The sequence below is a fragment of the Hylaeus anthracinus genome, unplaced genomic scaffold, assembly GCF_026225885.1.
Source record: "Hylaeus anthracinus isolate JK02 unplaced genomic scaffold, UHH_iyHylAnth1.0_haploid 4, whole genome shotgun sequence".
NCBI classification, from domain to species: domain Eukaryota; kingdom Metazoa; phylum Arthropoda; class Insecta; order Hymenoptera; family Colletidae; genus Hylaeus; species Hylaeus anthracinus.
Window position 1 is genome coordinate 1,306,657 of NW_026535289.1, and position 18,739 is coordinate 1,325,395.

The following is an 18,739-nucleotide window of genomic DNA, read 5'->3' on the forward strand; positions in this document are numbered from 1 at the left end:
GTATAGCAATGTCTCGAAATAAATAACTCGATCGACAGCAGCGAGTTACTTACTTCGAAACGGGTATGGTATATTCGGCTTGACCGTTTTCGAGCTTGACGAGGAGGAACCCGTAGACAAAACAGGGGGTTCAGTTTATACTTTGGAGAATGATAGAAGATAACATGCTTTCTCATTTTAACACTAGTAAAATCGAACGAATGGAACGTATATATGTACAACTAACAGTAGTATTCCGGAGAATACACACGCCAGAGAAAGAGAAAACAATTACACACATTCTGTCCTCTTTACGCTTGGATTCTGTGCTATCGATGACTATTTCTTCAGAACAACTTGCACGCACAGAATCACTATTCATTTTCAAACTTTCAAACCTTCCTTCATGTGACTGTCACGATAAAACGAAATAAACTTACGACCAAACATAAAAATCGTTGTAAAGACTTACTCACCTACAGCAAGTAAGTATTCCGGCATGATATGTTACGTTAAAAAATTAATTTTAACCTTAAAATATGCGTAAAGTAATATATAATATGCAGTATATAGTACACGATATCCAAAAAGTACATTTCTGATAAAAAATTGAAATGAAAAAAAAATACATCAATTGGGATTCGTACCCGGGGTCAAGCAGCGTTACAACCTAATACTCTACCAATGTATTCAATGAACCTTGCTAGATGCTTTTATTGTACATCGAAAACAAACACCCATTCTGAAAAAAGCCAAAATGGTTTTGCAGTACTACATGCGTACTATGACCCCCATAGGGTGTCGTTGCAAAAGCGATTGCAACATCCGTGCCTGCCCTTTGTTAGTGTGCTTTCTCTTATGTAATTACGTATATTCAAAAATAATGTTCATAAATGTTTTACCTTTTTTATTATACAATATTTTTTATATTGCATACTATCATTACATTCCACAAATAACAATTAGTACTTTATTATGTTCGTACCATATTACAAATATCATATCAGTTGTTTATTATTTACTACTTTGAAATTATCGTAACAGACTATTCTGTATCAATTAATTGCAATGCAGTATAAACAACCTTAACATATACATGACGTTTCTTAACAATATAATATTGAATACATATACATATGCAAAAGTAAAATATATAAGCTCGGGCGCTTCGTACTCTTAGTACGGTACTGAACCATGCTGAAAGGCATTTTTAGATTATCGGCACACCAGCAGCAGGAGAGCGACACCAGCGCTGTGGTGTACTGTGGTGGAGAGCGTGAAACTCAAGCCATTGTGCAAGCGCATCAGTCTTCTCGATTTCATAACGACAACACCATTGTAATTTTATGAGGCGAGGAAGCGACCTTCCCGGCTGATTTTTTTTTTAAACTGTTCCTTGTAAAATACCGTTGCGGGGACAGTTACACATTTTGCAATTTCGCTTTTGAAACTTGCTAAAAATACGTTCAAAGACAAGAAATTTTTTTTTTTCAATTTTTTCCAAAAACGCTTGACGAGACGATAGATTTACTTCCCCTGATTACGAAATGCATAATTATGATATGTTTTTTTCATTATTGTGCCTGAAAAACGGGAAAAACTATCTAGTAGTTCACCTACTTTCCGTTGGTGGCGCCAGTTTGTCTCCTGCGCACCCTTAAGTCCTCCACTTTTTCATGTACTTGGCGTAATTTTTTTACTTTTTTGAAGTTTTTTATAGGGATACAAATCTACTTCCTAAAGTAGGAATACAATGGTATTACTTAAAATTTGTTTTCAAGAAACGTGGAGCAACGCGATACTAGTTAAGAGGTTGGAAAATCGGAGAACATGTGTTGTTATATTGGTTTCCCTAGCAACACTTGGTTTTGTTTATTTCAATTCCAAACGGTATAAATGATTACATCTAATAAAATCCCTAATTGATAGATTAGTGTTATTTCACAAGAGCCTGAAAATCATGGAACATAAACCCTATCCGTCCATAAAGAGCTAATATCACTCAATTACTATTTAAGAGTAAACAAATAGTTTGAATAGTGCAATGGCTATTTGTACTTGATACCTCACTTAACATATTTTATTCTTAAATGTTTGAATCTTTTATTATCTTAAAAAAAATAATAATATACATCTTCCTAATATAGAGAATAATTACATAACGTAAATAATAAACAGAAATATAAATAGGAAAAGTATTCAGAATAATTGGTCGTACAGAGCAAAACTAACATAAAATAATTAATAGTATACAAATGAGACATAATTTCAATTAAAAATTTATAAATAAACATTAATGACTATTACAGGTATGTATTGTATGTTTAAGCACTGTACTATCCCAAGAACAAGAAAATAATTTATCTTTGTACCATGAAAGCCCACGAACAAAATCAGTGTGATCTTCATTTTTATACACTGATGAGAAATTGTTTTTTATGTCAAGTACTTGCACAAGGGTGTCATCGCAGCAACCAGCTAATTCTTCTGATCTAAGGTATAATACAATAGTATATATAGTGTTTTTGCACTGTTTATGTATCAATATTTGTTTAATTTATATTTTTTATTGATTTATTCATATTACCTTTCTGGATTTGGATTGAATAAGAGTTTTTGTATTGATCTGGGAAATATACATGCTTCCTGTAATACTGGAGCATGTGGTTTTCTAACATCAAGTAACGAAATATCCCCATTATCGGAACCTATTGCTATAATATGGTCTAAAATGGAATTCCAATTTACAGCTGTCAAGCCAACATCTTTTTTTAGAATACCTTAAAAAGAAAATGAAATATATTTTAATTATGTAAATAATTAATAATTATATAAACACTAGGCTATATATTATTGCCTGTTTATAATTATATTACTGTACTTTAGTACATACTTAGTGCTGGTTTTGCCTGTCTTATATCCCACATTAAGGCTTCACAATCTAATGATGTTGAGACAAATATTGAATTACTCCTAGGTTGTACATCAATGGAAGTAACTGCATTTTGATGAGCATAATGATACGAATGCATTGCAATTAATTCTGCTATATTCCATACCTTTATGCTACAAGATAATTAAGTTCTATATTGGATAGTTTAAATGTTTTTATTAATACAAAGCATTTTAAATAACTTACCATGAATCCAAGTCACCCGTAACTAAATGTTCGTTATCATGAAATACAGAAAGAGTTACAAGACTGCTATCATGTAAACAAGCATATCCCAAACTTTGTATTTCCTGTAAATGTGTATCAGGGACTTCTGCTAAACAGAGTACTTGCAAGCCTCCAGTGTCTTCAGAAATTACAAATTTATTATGTTCCAAAAAAGCACCATCGCAAACACCACTTTCTAATTTTGTAGCAACAAAAGCCTTGTCTATATCAAAATCTGAAAAATCATTGTAATACCAGACAGTACCACTCCAATACCGATCTGCCATATTACTACCTCCAAGAATGGCACTTCTTTCTGTAAATAAATAAACACGGTAACGTTTCCACATGTAAATTGAAGTATATGAAGAGTATAAAAGGTTTAACCTATGTAATGTTACCATTATAAATCAAAATAAATTGCAAATGTTTATCAGTAACAGGTGGTCTATCAGTTGCTGTCATATTCCTATAAACGTTGGAATTTAAATTGGGATCTCTCAAACTCTCCATGATATTTGAATCTTTTTTTAGCAGTATTTGCTCAAACACGTCAAAAAATACAAATTTGAAACAGACCATAAAATAGAGAATAACATAGACATGTATTTCCCTAAATTCTACTAGAATGCTGGATAGCGTCATGAACGGCAAAAATCGGTACTAAACGAATGAGAAGGAAACCTATTGTTATTTGAAAACCAGTTTGTCATTGTTTGGAAATTGTTTATATGATATATGAAACTATTTAGAAAAATATTCTATTTCATATTATTACAATGCAAATATTGTTGCGCTTTACACAATTTTTCCGATGTTTCTCTTTTTTTTACCAACTAGCAAATACAAAATTATGGAAATGTACGCCTGCGTCGACTGCAAAGATTTAGTAACGGCCTCTAATGTCTGAGATACATGAAGACTGTATAAGCCTGTATAAGACTGTAACACCTTGGACGGGGTGGTTCGGGAGGTGATTTCAAACAACTTTTTCCTTAGCGAAAATGTTGTCCGAGGCTTCGTTGAGGAGATATTAACGGAAAACACTGACCAATCAGAGCGCGCGTATACTGTTGGAGCGGCCGCAGTAGCGTATGAGCGCGGCCGCCTATCGTGTAGCTTACGCTCAACCGGTATACTCGCGCTCTGATTGGTCGGGGTTTTCGCTTAATATCTCCTTAACGAAGCCTCGGACATTTTTGCTAAGGAAAAAGTTGTTTGAAATCACCTCCTGAACCACCCCTTTCAATGTGTTACAACATTTTTGGGACACTCTGTATATATGTCATATGTGTATATACTATCATGCATATATGACATATATATATCGTAGACTGTGCTCACTTGCACCGCGAGTGGTAGAAATATTCATAACTTCAAGCTCGGGATTTTGATAACACTTCTACACTACACAGTTATGAACTCCTTATGGGTGCGCAGGACCCAGAGCCCAGAGATGGGCAAAACCCTAGACTTCGAATGAATCTGAAGTTTGCCGATATATTTGTCTCGTTTCCTTCTTTGGAAAATTTTTAAAAGAGGAAAGGAGACAAACATATCGGCAAACTTCAGATTTATTCGAAGCCTAGGGTTTTGCCCATCACTGAATGAAATCGATGGCTCTCAACAGTGATGGGCAAAACCCTAGGCTTCGAATAAATCTGAAGTTTGCCGATATGTTTGTCTCTTTTCCTTCTTTGGAAAATGTTCTAAAGTCGCTTATAAACTAGCGAGAAAGAAAATTCGCAAGTTCCCTCTGGTGGTTTAGCGAGGAAACGGAGAGCATAGATCTCTTACGATTCTACCTTTTGCATCGCGTGTCTTTTACCTTGGCGTGCAAAGTTTTGGGATGTGCAGAAGTAGCGAACATGATTACCGCGGTAACGTCTGTCCGTGACGTAACGGCTATACTCCTGATAATTTCCGTCGTGACGCATGCGTATTTGATTCAGAACAAAAATCAGAATTAGTCCAACGGAATCCCGGAAAGTAGCGAGTGCGAGAGACACGGCGGTGCCGCTTTACAAAATCACAACGAGCGTTAATTAACCTGTCAAGACGTGGTCTCGTAGCGTTATTCACGCACTCGAAAGGTGTTGCGGCTAATCGTCCGTGGGATTCGGTCGACTGCCAAGCAGAATGGTGAAGCCAGAGCAAGTTTTAATTATCGAACCGGAAAGCGAACTACGGTTCATGGGTACGCTCAAAACGACGAATCATCCTTTAGTGCGCATTTTCTTCGGATCTTTTCGCTCCATTCCTCTATTTCCCTTTTGAGTTTCTCTCGATCCGTGACAGGGCAGGGACATTGTTAGTTCGTTATCATGAGCTGCACACGGTGCGCTACGTTGTCAAGATGACGTAAGGTTTACTTCGTTCGCCAATTTTCTTGAATTCTCACTTGCCACTAAATAGGATTATATACAATGATCTAGTGAACATCGTTGGCCTCCTCGATCGTATGGTCGTATCTAATCCCATTCATTGTACGTCATTCGCTGCTAAAGCTAAGTACAGTCACGAATGAATTCTCACTCTCTCCCCTCTTACTCCCTTGTTCCACTACAAGATATACAGACACATATTCAACGAGTTGTATCGTATACATTTAATTTTCGTATGTACACGAATATGCTTGTGACGCGTGTTACCTTTTCTCTGTTTTTATCTTCTCGAGAATTTTTTACGAAATATATACTTTTTAAATCGTGTCCACGATGAATGTTGCATGTCGGTACTTGTTTGAACGTCAGAGAACACCTCTTTATTGTTTTTTGCGAGGTTTTTTATAGTTTACTATTTGTGCAACGACAATTTACTAGAGATTATATAAGAAAAGTTTCCACTGCATATTCAGCATGGATTAAATATTATTTAATCTGAGTAATTTGTCATATTTGAGTGCCTTAAACAGTATATGGCTACAAAGGAAGTAAACAGTTTCATTTGTAACTATAAGATATATTTTCTTATGTATACAAGTATTTATGTTTATGGTTTATTTTTTCTATTGCACTTTATCTTACGTTATTCAATTTTCAATTTATAAGAGTATTATATCATGACATTTATCATGTTTATGTCATAAGCTAAGCATTTAGATTATATATATTGTTTTGATTGAACAAATGAAAGATAGAACTAATCAAGTTAATATAAATGAATTGTATACTGTATTACAGGCCCGTTCACAGGAACGTCAGTCACATCTTATATATCATTAACTAATCCAACGAATGACAAAGTTTACTTTAAAATCAAAACAACTGCTCCAAAGAGGTACTGTGTACGTCCAAATTGTGGACACATCAAGCCAAAGAAATCCACTCAAATAGCTGGTTAGTTTAAAACATTAAATCTACTATAGTCTTATAGTTTATAGTTGATTTGTAAAAGTTAGTAATGCAAATCTGTGAAGACTTTCTTATAGACAGGAACTGTTGATACATTAAGTATTCTATTTTTTAGTGTCACTTCAGCCATTTGATTTTGACCCAGCAGAAAAAAATAAACATAAATTTATGGTGCAAGCTGTAATAGTTCCAGATGACGATGATGAAGATAGTGTTGGTGTGGTACGTAAAAGCTTGAGAATTGCACTTGTCACATGATTAAGATTTTTCATTACCAGCTTTTCTGTAGTTATTTCTTTTAATCTTAACCTTTTACCAATTGTGATTTTCAATTTTATTTTAAAGTGGAGTGACCTAAATCCGGAGCAGGTAATGGAATCTAAATTAAAATGTGTATTTGAAAATCCTATAACTTATCCTATGCCAGCTAAACCTACTGCACCTAAATCAGAAGTAAACACAAATAATGGCAAAAATAAAGGAGTTGGTGATTCTGTAAAGTCATCGCCAAAGGTAACAATTAGTATGCAATTTGTGCTGTTTATTTTTAATGATTGATCGATTATATAACTAATGTTATAATATTGCTACTTAATTAGGTTCTTGGAGAAGTGGAAGAGAAATTATTAAAAGCAGCACAAGAAGTCAATCAGCTTAGGGTAGAAGAGAGCACTCTTAGGCAGGAAAACCTTCAATTAAAGGTAACAAATTAAGGAATTTATAGATTAGATGATTATAATATATAAAATAAAAAAATATATTTAACGAGAATATATAGTAATAAATACATAGAGAAATACTTTGTATTTATAGGAGGACTTATTGAAATTAAAAAACGCGGCATTGGGTAATGATGCTACCTTAGCTGCAGCTAGAGGTTTGACCTCGCAAAACATTAGCCAATTAGTCCCAAACTCTACCAACGTCCTCGTTGCCGTCGCCATTGCCATGGTCATAGTGGGATACTTATTGGGAAAAATGTTCTGAGCAGCCATTACTCTACCGCATAACTTGGCACATCCTCTCTTCCCCTGTGTTTCTTAGCCTGCTCCCCCTGCTATTAGTCGCGTGCGGAAAGTTTTCTTCTGAAGATATACATCTTTCCAATTCATATCAACTCTAGTTTGACTCTAGTCTTCTGTATGGTACAAACCAATTAAAACTTCCGGGTGTAAGCTGTGTCCTGTGGATAAGATACCTTGATGCTTTGTCAACATTCTAGGCAGCTTCTTCAGGAGTATATTAGTGCTACAAGTAGCTGCAATACTGCTGAAATGTCAGGAGTATTTTATTTCAGGAATACGGCTTATACCCGGAAGTCTCGGTTAGTATTAATCCTGAGGAACCGGGCCGTGAAAGCCACAAATATCTTATCTTTCCAATTTCTTGAGGAGCAATCTCCTCATGCGCGAGTTGGACAGACATATATCTTGAGAAGTAAACTTTCTACACCCGGCTTATACCATATACCACTTACTGATCGCAAAGGTCAAAATCAGTCATCGTATTACGCGGTTGTTCATGATAAATACTATAAACGTGAACAGGTAGTGGTTTAAAATAATAGAATATTCGCTGCAAGAGTGTGCTTATACTTTAGTAAAGCGACAGAACATTAAATCCTTTTTTAAGAAATAAATCACTCACGCTGCAGTATGGGTGCAGAAATTTACGATGAATCTTGTTATCGTTATTCATTGCGTGACTTTACTCATTTAAATAACAAATCGTGCATTATAATGAATCGTTAATCATTCAGTTTACATTTTTCTGTTTTCCTATTTCTTATAAAAGGATTTTCGCTTTACAAACTTGCTTGCGGCTGTGTCTTTGAAACCATGTTGCCACTAAGTAAATTATGTACGGAATTACGAAATTAATTAAAATATAACTCTTACGAATCTTTTCATAAAAAAAGAACAAAAAACAAAGATGAATTTTTGATTTGACATTCTAAAACGTAATTAACAATCACAACAATATAAGATTGTACATAATGTATCCAATTTAAGATAATGTATTAATATCTAACGTATAGTTAAGAGGGGGAGGGGGGGGGGTCTGGCTGATTAGTAGTGGTTCGTGACTCAGAAATTGGATACGCTGGCTCTATCCATCAGCAATGATTTATGATATATGATTATGATATAAGGAACATGATATAAGGAATTTAATGCATTAAATTTTTTGACGCTTCAGTGTAATTTTTATTTCTTTATGTTTGTCTTATAAAAATTTAAAATAAAGATATCTCAGATGTCACACAGCGGAAGTCTTATATTTTGTACCTTTCTGACACTAATCACGTTTAACTAACCGAAGTGGTGCATGGTATATATGGATACCGCTTGAAAATTCATCGATTACGAGACCGTTCAAATTTGATCAATGTGTATGCATAGGGGCAAGCAGTTTGTAGATTGTCACATCATAGTTATTATGCATACATAAACATTCATATATCTGTGCCTTAGAAATAGAGGCAGCAATATAACTTACTCGTGCTTCACTGACGTTTCATTGTTCTAATATGTCCTCACCCTGTATGCCTTCTCTGGCTCCTTCCGATAATAAAAAAAGGAAAATTAAGTTACCGTAGTATACACAAATGTGAGCTATCATTAAAACGTCAAATGTAAAAAAATGTGTAAACATTTCTCGTTTACAAATTGTACTGTTTATCATTCCGAAGTTATTTATATATTTGAATACACGTATTGAATATCGATTTTATATCGTTAGATATGTTTCATCATTCTTCGAGGTTCTGATCGAGGTGTATCGAGTTCTCTTTAAATGTTGTATTTTACAATCGTATTTCAAAGTGAATGTCCAATAAGTTATCAGTATCTAGTAGAATGATGATCCTCGTACAATGTTGCGTGATACGAACGTCGCATAACGCATCCATTTTTTTCCCGCGATTAAAGTTATTAAAGCATTTCATCGTTTTACATATCTTTACTAATTATAAAGTGTATCCGATTGGAATCTCTCCATATCGCGTGTTTGTAAAATAAATAAACTGAACGAATAACTGTGCTATGTATGTCTAAGGTGCAAGTATAAATTGCTTCTTTTCGTGTGATTACGAGAGGCACGTTAGGGAAATGGTTTGAGAATTCTTCGGTAGATAAATATAGAACTTCTCAAGCAAAGAAACTTCCTAGGTTCCTATTAAAAGTTCGCCAATAAAGCAAGCATTAAAACGAAATTATTTCGTCCACCAATAGATTCTAGCGAGATTTTTTCACGCAATTATATTCCCTTACCATTCGAATTCTTTCATCATTGGGAAGTGTCTCTACGTTATTATACATTACAAATGCTCCGAAGAGAAATGTAATTATTTAGGATTAAATATCGTTCACGCAGTTCACAAAACGGAATGAAGAGATTGCCATTATGTAAATAAAAAACAGGAACAAACAAAGAAGTATGATTAAATATACAAAAGTTGTAGAGGGGTCGCAGTTATATGAATACTATAATGAATACGTATTAGCAAATGCATTACAAAATAATTGTTCTAAATATGTATATGTATATATATTGTATATGTATATGCATATATATGTGCATGTATATACATGTAGTATTCAACTTTCTTACTACATACGTGAAATAAAAATTGCGGAACAACGTTAACACGGAGTGATACCTGTACTTTAAATATCATCAATCAATTACTACGAAGGTTACTCGCCATCGCATAATATTAGACCGACGTAAATATAGCCACCAATCGATTGGATGTTGCGAGATAAATTTACCGATGAATTTTCAACTTTTCATTCCTGAAAAATGAATACGCGAATCAAAGTAGTGTAGGTCAACTTATAATCAGACTACCTTCTCCGGTGCATATGCACTCGCGCACTTTCTCTCTGCGTGGCTGTAAAGTGGGTCAGACAGGGATATCCCGTGGAACGAAGAAGAGTACCAATTGTTGTATCCATAATCATTTATCTATGCGATTTGTCTCAAACATGTATTCCTCATACAATAATACTTTAGCAAAACTCAAATTCACACAATTCATGAATTCACACAATGTATTATCGTACAAGTCAATTTCCTGTTCTATTTTGTGACAGACAAACCTTAATGTAATGCGTATATATTTTTTTATTTCAAAATTTCGAGTAAATTAAATATTATATATTTATAATCATTACAAGCTATACATATACGTTTCCTCTTCAGTATGTAATTTCTTATAATAACGAAGATTGGTAAATGATAGGAGTTAGAGAAATTATAATATTTATGATCACTAAAAATTAATATTAAATATATATTACGTAGGTGGAAAACAAAGCTTACGTGTGGCTAATTACATAAGTATATTAACATTATATTAGTTTTAAAATCGTTATTATTATTAAAGATAATTATATATTGAAGATTTCACCCGAGAATGTTACGCATAGCTTGTACAGGTTATAAATATGTCGAATGTATTTTTACAAAGAAGACGACATTTTAATCAGTACCTCGAATAATTTTTGTTTGTAGGCCATAATTTAGTGATATAAATAAATATTCTTGATATTCATAAGAAGTAATTGATATCAATTTTTAGATAAAGGACTCGCGCGAGTGAAAATATCTAACATTCGTATTTCTATTCTTCATCATTCCCTTCATGCGTCACGTAGAGGCTAATAATATTTTCTTCCTTGAAACCATCCAGTGCATCTATAAGACGCCCAACAAGGGTAATCTATCATACGATTCTAAATAGCAAGAGTTGCGCACCCTGATACATCGTATCCGGGGAAGTATGGATATTTATAATTGAATAATAATCGTAGGGATTACTTGACTACCCAAAAGAAAAATATGTGTAGTTACTCATGTCCCGTTCAACCATTAAATTAATTATACTTGGCGAACAAAATGGCCGTAATTATTGACGACAATTGTTTATTTTTTACTCATAAATTTTGTTCCGCATGAATTGAAAAAAACATCGAGTTTCAATAAACACCGAAGCTTAATTCAATAAGAATTTTAATTTATTTAAGAATAAAAAGAATCAGCGAATGATTATTTAAATTTGTTATATGTTCCTTGTTCAAATGTTCGTACGATGTTTAAATTTGAATGTTAAATATTTCGATTCCTCGCCGGAAAATAGAACAAGTATTTTTCTACAAAGTATGTCGTGGAAATGGTATATGGAAGTGAGGAGAAATTAATTTGAGAAAGTATTTATTAACAAAATTGTTTGAATAGTACAGGGAGTAATAGGGATAACAAAATGATAGTTAAAGTAGTTATGAAGTAAAAGACTATAAACATATTAATCGATGATAATTAATTGATTCATTTGTAAATTATCAGTATTCATTACATGTACGATTATACATTGTGTGGCTTCATTGAATTTGAATTGAAGTATTATTATTTAGAATAATATTAATTTATACGAATAATAATGCTTGTATTGATTACCTCCCTTTTTAATTTAATAAGAAATAATGAAGCACAAAATAATAATTTTTGTACCTACTACCTGATTCTTTAATTTAAGTTTTCGAATCGTACAAGCATCAATTCTAATTTCATTTAAGAAATAGTGCTCATACATGATGAATTCACACAATGTATTATCGTACAAGTCAATTTCCTGTTCTATTTTGTGATAGACAAACCTTAATGTAATGCGTATATATTTTTTTATTTCATAACAATATCGAGTATCATTTCATTTGTCCCTACTACTTCCCGCACCTTCCAAGCAATTTTGTTAAAAAAATATTCTCTCAAACTAAATTTCCTCTCACTTTCATATTGCGACATTTCCTCGACCATAATTCTCAGGAAAAATTTCTTCCTACATATTTACCCCAAGGAAACCGAAATATTTCTATCGCTCCCTCTCTATTACCGCTTGCGCTCGGCAAGTGTCTTTGCCGATAAACATTGTCTTCTAAATAACGAAGTTTCTTCTCACTCCTACGTTCGCCATTTACTCGACATGGTTCTCGGACAAAATACTTTTCATTCATTAGTACATAGAGGATCGCGAAACGTTTAGGCGGAGAACGTTGCGATAAATCGACCGCATTAGGGGGTGGCCGTGAACGGATGTTTTCATTCCCAGATAAAATTCAGTTCTTTCACAGACACGTGACTGGGTTCGACGAAGCTCGTCGAACGATACTCGTACCGAGACGTTCGACTGCGAACTAAAGTCGGATAGAAGTTGGTCAGGTAGTGGTGGTGCGGATAAATCAGGATCGGGGAAGAGGAAGGGTTGGGATGGCTGAGAGTGGAGCGGCGGATACAGCGCAGAGCAGCCTGATCAGGGTGGCGGCGGCAGTAGCGACTGGCTATTGATTTCAAGGGCTTCCTTAACCCCCCGCTTTGCCGCCGAGTGCCCGACGGCTTCAGGTCACCCCAAAGGGCTCCTGGTGCCCGCAACTAAAACAATTCCATACGTTTGCCCCCGTTACCGAGGCCCACCTATCCGACGCGTTTCGACTCGCAACCCTGACTTCCTAAACACGCAACTCATTAAACCGTTTCACCACCTACCCGCTCGTCGAGCACAGGTCCCTTCGATTCGCCAATTGAAATTTTCCAGGCGTGCATACTAAATTCGAAAACACTGCGCATAGATACGGGCGCGAAGCATCGATCAACCTATATCCGTTCGGAATCTTTGAGCGATCGTTCGGATGAGTCGTTTGGAAGATTCAAGCTAGATCGGTGGAAGAGTGTAAGGGAGTGCTTAGATTCGATTGGGGGGTTGGATAGGGGGAGACGAAGTCGTTTGTTGGGTAGAAGAAACCTTCGACAGGGGTTTCTTCGAAATTTCGCGGTTAAGTGGCCGTCCCGAGGCTCGGCGGTGCGATGATCGAGGGGTAGAGCAAAGTAAGGGTTGCGGCACACTAGCGCGTTGGCGTTTCGCTACAAGGGGTTTCGGCGGTGTCTTCGAAGAATGGGAATCCTGAATCAAAGATTTGCGAAATTCTCATCTACAGCGGGTGTAGAAAGTATTCGTACATCGATCAATTTCCAAAAAAACTATGTAAAATTGTAATTTATTAACTTATTTTTTATAAACGATGACATTCTATTAGGTTGTCCCGAAAGTTTCTTTCGCGAGTTACACTCAATTATTTTATGCGGACGTATTTATATAAATAGACAATCTAATTTCATAGATATTCATGGTGTAACAATAATGGAGCAAAATGAATCGTGCACAATTCAGTAATGTAACATAAAACATAAAATATTGTGCATGTATTACTTATTAATAAAGCGAAAGAAACTTTTAGGTTTAACTTTTAAGTTTACTAAACTGTAGAATAGATAGAGTAAAAAAAAAATAGCTATTTATGTAAGTTATGAAATTAACAAAAAAAAACAAAACAATTAATTGGTAGAAATATTGAAGCAATAAATATTCGCACAACTGTTTAATTTTTAAAACATGATTAAAAAAAAAGAAATTTACATTAATTTATAAGTATATAATACTTCCTTCGTGGGATTTCCTTTCGATTCCATAATTATTGTAACTCTTCTAAGCATTAAATTAACTAAATTATTAGTTATTCGAAGTGGGATCTTCTTCAATTACTCTATTAGAGCCATTTTTAAAAGTACTTTACTGGAAATTTTATGTTTTCTAATTCGTACGGAGCAATAAACTAATATGTTTACTTTACAAACTCTATTGTAAATGGTTCGTCATCAGTATCGTACAAATACTTATTGCTTCTATACTTTTACCCTATTTTCGCACCTTTTTTGTTAATTTCACAAATTATATTAACTAGTTAGCATTGTTTGGACTATATCTATCTTAGAGATTTCCGAGAATATGTAAAATATCATTGATTATAAAAAAAGAAGTTAAGAAACTACAATTTCATAAAAAAGTTTTTTGGGAAATTGATCGGTGTACGAATACATTCTACACCCACTGTATGTAAAGTGTTGTACAATGGATAGAAGTTAGACAAGTTAAAATCAAAATAGTCTTGTTAGAAGCATTTATTTAATTCTGTTTATTAAACGTTTTGATCTCATTCTTTGGATCCTTTTGAGTACAAATTTGATTTAAATATGTTTTGATGTCGTTTGAATATTTTCATATAGTAAGCAAAGTTTACTATAATCTGCCAATTAACTAACATTTTGTTTTATTCGTTTGTACCGTCTTTGGTGTTCGATATTTACGCTAAGACAATATATTATAACATTTTCTCAATTATTGTAGGTTCATATTTTGTTTAATATCACTATTTACCGAAAAGGATTCGGACAGTGAGATCGAAACGTTTAATAAAGCAGAGTTAAATGCTTATACCAGATTACATTTTGATTTTATTTGGGATTACATGCTACCAACGAGTGTACTTCATCTACAGAATCTACAGAATTTTGAAAAGATAATCAATTTTTGATGCTTTATTTATTTAATCAAAATTGAAATCTCAATTACACGATAAAATTGTAATACATCGTTTTGGGAGATTTTAACAAACGTTGAACGTTTTCTTCTTTCGAGGTTTGTAATCATTTTTAGAATTTTATAAAAAAAAGAGCTATAAATGCAAACGAAAGTTATAAATATGAGTTATAATTTTAAGAAAAGAAACGAATAGATAAAGTACAGGAACATAATGCGAGAAAGAGTCAGATAAACTAAATTAAATTGAACTTGTATTAACGATGTGCCATTATTTTTGTACAACTCCACTTGTGTGATAAAATAAAAATATAATTTTGAAATCAGGAGTTGATCGACTTTTCCTAGAGATAAAAATCGCTACTAACCCTCGGTTCAAGTGTTAAATCGCTTCCAAATTAATCATACTATATTTCATCCCTCAGGGGCTGTAGGTATGTTTGATTGCAGCTACAGTACGGGTATATAAGCAAATGAAAAGTAATTTTAAGCAAGAATTGAATGAATGTGAAATACGAACAAGTGCAAGACTGGAACATAAGGTGTAACAATCAAGTTATATGACTTTGCTCCCGTATAAATAAAACTCATGTCGGTTACTTTATGACTCTGACCCTGAGAATCTGACTCTGACTCTAACTCTGACTCTTAGACTCTGACTGTGACTGTGACTTTGAGATTCTGACTCAGACGTGAGACTGACGTCAGAAATGACGATGGAACACTGGAATAACAGCTTCAGCGAAGAGCAAGGACGATATCGCGAATGCTGTTGTGTTAGGTGCCTAAGGGATCGAGGTAGGGGTTGTCGAAACGGAGTAGGGGTGGCTGAGGGGAGCCTGGGTAGGGAAGCACCCGTGGTGGTTACGGTACTGCGCGAGTCGGGCCGAGCACAGACGGATCGCAGGGTGAGCCGTTGCTCGGCATACGTCGAACTAGGTGCCCCGCGTTGGGGCGTCTCCTGCCATCGAGCATCGGTGTCGTGCAGTCGATCGGGGGACGACCACCGCCTTCTTCGAGTCCACTGTTAGTCCCGGACCGAGCCGGACTTGGATTGGAACGGAACACGTCCCCGTTTTGGTTCATCTCGGTTGATTCTCCCTTAACGGTGTGTCAGCGCAGACACGGCGACGACGATGAGACAACGACGATGGTACTCGTGGTAGCGCGACCACAGTGCGTCGTGGCCAGTGCGGGCGTCGGCATCGTCGTCGGTTGTGCACGCGATCGGACGAGCAAGGAGATGGTGTCCCCGGATCGTACCGAGGAGAAAAGTGACTTGGTTGCTAACGCTATTATTGCTGTCAGTGCCGCGTCCGCGTACAACGTCCACGACGTCGTCGTAGCCGCTGCCGTCGCCGTCACCGTCGTCATCGTCACCGCCACCGCCACCGCTGCCGTTACTATCGCTGCCGTCACCACCGCCACCACCACCGTCAACGCTGCCGCGACTGCCACAGCCAGTCCCGCCACACCTGATACTGCCGTTTTCGATGCCACGGGCATGACCACTCTTCTCGCTGTCAATCAGGCTTCCAGCTCGACACGCCGTACGGTCTAACCCGCCTTCCAAGGGGTGAGTGAGTTTTCTACATTTTAATAACGTTGGACGGCCCAACCCCATTGAGTTCGGCCCCGATCTATTCCTCCGCGCTCGTCTTTGTCGCAAGGGGGGTGCGAAATGCTTTCGCTGAAGAATAGCGCGAGAAAGAGGGACATAGTAGAAACGGTATGCGGATGGAAGAGAGATCGAGAAAGAAAGGGTGAGAGAGCGACGGAGACGGCGCTAAATGCTATACGTACCAAAGAGGGCGGGAGGGGGATGGCGAAGGAAGCGTAAAGGACAGGAAGACGTGCGAACCCTCGCGAAAGAATCATCTTCGTTCTTTGGTGTTGCGTGCATTCTGCAGAAGAAAAAAGGCATTCCGTGACGCGCGGTATTGGGTCAGAGACGGTATAGGTCGTTGACGATATTACTCGACGATGTACATGCATTCTGGTCAACCCAGTGCGCGCTACCGTTTGATCCGGGGGAGGGTTCTTTTCTGTAGACGCGACGAATCCGATCGGAATATAGGATTTCTCGTTTCCATTCTACGCGATCGTCGTGCCCCGGCAACTCGACTCCACATAACCTCCGTCAATCGATAATACAAGACGACGGCACTCGCGGCGCTCGACAAGATCGGCCTAGGAACGAACACGGCCCCCGCGTTCCTGGGTCGAGCGAATACCATCGACGAACCTCGCTTGATACCACCAGTGCGACTCGGTTTCGTCGACGATCGCGCGATTTCGAACCTCGAGCGGATCTATACGCTGACGGGGCTGGCGAATCTGAGCCCTGTTCCGGCTGTTTCGTTGGGTGGCGAACGCTGTATGCACACTTCAACCCTTTTGCCACTCCGCACGGTTTTGCACAGAGATAGGCAGAATTCCATTCGGTTAAGGGAGTGCTCCTTTTTTTGAATCAGTTTTAAGACAGTTTTAATGACTTTTTTGAAGATGAAGTATTTGACTTACACTTTTGAAATTTTTGTACGTTTATTTATATATCTATGTACAAAATTTTGTTAAATTTTTAAGTGTTCTGGTCGATTTGCTTCGAAGTTATGAATAAAATTCCACGTCACGTCAAGCTGAAAGATTCTAAAATGTTAACGCAATTGAGTCCGCTTTGGTGGTTCTAATTAATGAAAATTAATTTAAACTAATTTAGTTCTATTCATTTCGAGTTTGGTTATAGCGTGACTTAGATAATAAAATATAGCCGGAAAATTGACAAAGTGGAATCACGTAAATCACGTATAACACAAAGTAGTAATTTGTAAGATATACAAAATATCACGGCATAGTCAGAGGCGTATTTTATATGTACATAAAATTTAAACTCGATTTGAAATGCGGTTTTTGAGACATTATGTCATTATATTTAGAAAATAGCGTTGAAATTTGTTTGATACACTTTGGTAGAAATATTTTAAGAACCTTTAAATATGTGTTATCTTTCATGGTACTGACAGAACATTTTTACTTCTTTTAATAATTGGACCAACTATCCAATTTCTTTATACTCATTATTAGATACTGTTCACGTAATTGACAGTACATTTTTACATTCATCACTAAGGTTGTCTCTACATAATAAAATATTTATTAGACTTTAAGGCATCTTTTGTCTTAATATTGAGTTGAATTTATAATCAGCCATCATGAGACAAATGACTATATGTCATTATGTTCTCCTTATAGTACTACACAAGTCAGATACATTTGGAATATTGATCTGTAGGATTCTGTTAATTTCAATTCTAACTAACGGGGAAGTCCATGAATGTAGAAAAACATTAGATGTGGTTAAGTTAGGATTGAATGTTGATTTTGTAGAAAATAAGGAAAATATCCTAAAAAAAAGTATAGAAAGGCAAGTGCAAATATCAAAGAATAGAAAGAAGAGTATTAAGCAAACATTAGGCACCCTTTCAATTATGGGTGCTATGAGTAATGTAATTTGAAAAAATTACACTCTAAACTTAGTGAATATGTCAACGAATAGAAAGAAAAGTGTTTAGAGAAAATTGGGCACCTTTTTAGTGGTGGCTGCTATGCCTCCAGATCTATGATCGATAGAGCCTGGTATGTATCCAGGTTTAGAGTTTAATTTAGCAGATTTCGAGAACGTTTTTAATCGGTTACAGCAACGTGTCCATCCGGTCGAGGGTTCGCGATGCATGACCTGAAACGGACCTTGATAAATTTAGAAGATTTCACTGGTTTCCAATATATGTCGTCGCAGTGGCGCTCGCGGAGCTG

At 36.0% G+C, this 18,739-nt stretch overlaps 3 protein-coding genes across 4 annotated transcripts in view; 2 read left to right on the forward strand and 1 right to left on the reverse strand.

Moving 5' to 3' along the window:
• Positions 1–2,055: 2,055 nt before the first annotated feature.
• The window catches only part of LOC128895093 (methylosome protein 50-like), a 47,751-nt gene continuing 31,067 nt past the window's right edge, over positions 2,056–18,739 (reverse strand). The window contains exons 1-5 of one of the 2 annotated variants that reach the window (XM_054157365.1): positions 3,541–3,735; positions 3,119–3,455; positions 2,873–3,045; positions 2,567–2,759; positions 2,056–2,471 (exon numbers count right to left, since the gene is read on the reverse strand). In XM_054157365.1, coding sequence (XP_054013340.1) covers positions 2,273–2,471; positions 2,567–2,759; positions 2,873–3,045; positions 3,119–3,455; positions 3,541–3,721 — 1,083 coding nt within the window. In that variant the 5' untranslated portion in view covers positions 3,722–3,735 and the 3' untranslated portion in view covers positions 2,056–2,272. Of the gene's footprint in view, positions 2,472–2,566; positions 2,760–2,872; positions 3,046–3,118; positions 3,456–3,540; positions 3,736–18,739 lie in introns of those variants that run through there. The other variant, XM_054157366.1, reaches the window with a different exon arrangement.
• LOC128895100 (vesicle-associated membrane protein-associated protein B) lies at positions 5,025–8,758 on the forward strand. The gene is made up of 6 exons (XM_054157381.1): positions 5,025–5,336; positions 6,322–6,477; positions 6,608–6,714; positions 6,838–7,005; positions 7,092–7,193; positions 7,306–8,758. Exons 1-6 carry the CDS (start codon positions 5,279–5,281, stop codon positions 7,477–7,479), a joined length of 765 nt encoding a protein of 254 aa, XP_054013356.1. The 5' UTR covers positions 5,025–5,278; the 3' UTR covers positions 7,480–8,758.
• The window catches only part of LOC128895098 (DBF4-type zinc finger-containing protein 2 homolog), a 58,637-nt gene continuing 55,500 nt past the window's right edge, over positions 15,603–18,739 (forward strand). The window contains exon 1 of the mRNA XM_054157374.1: positions 15,603–16,502. The gene's annotated coding sequence lies outside the window, so the exon portion shown is untranslated. The remainder of the gene's footprint in view (positions 16,503–18,739) is intronic.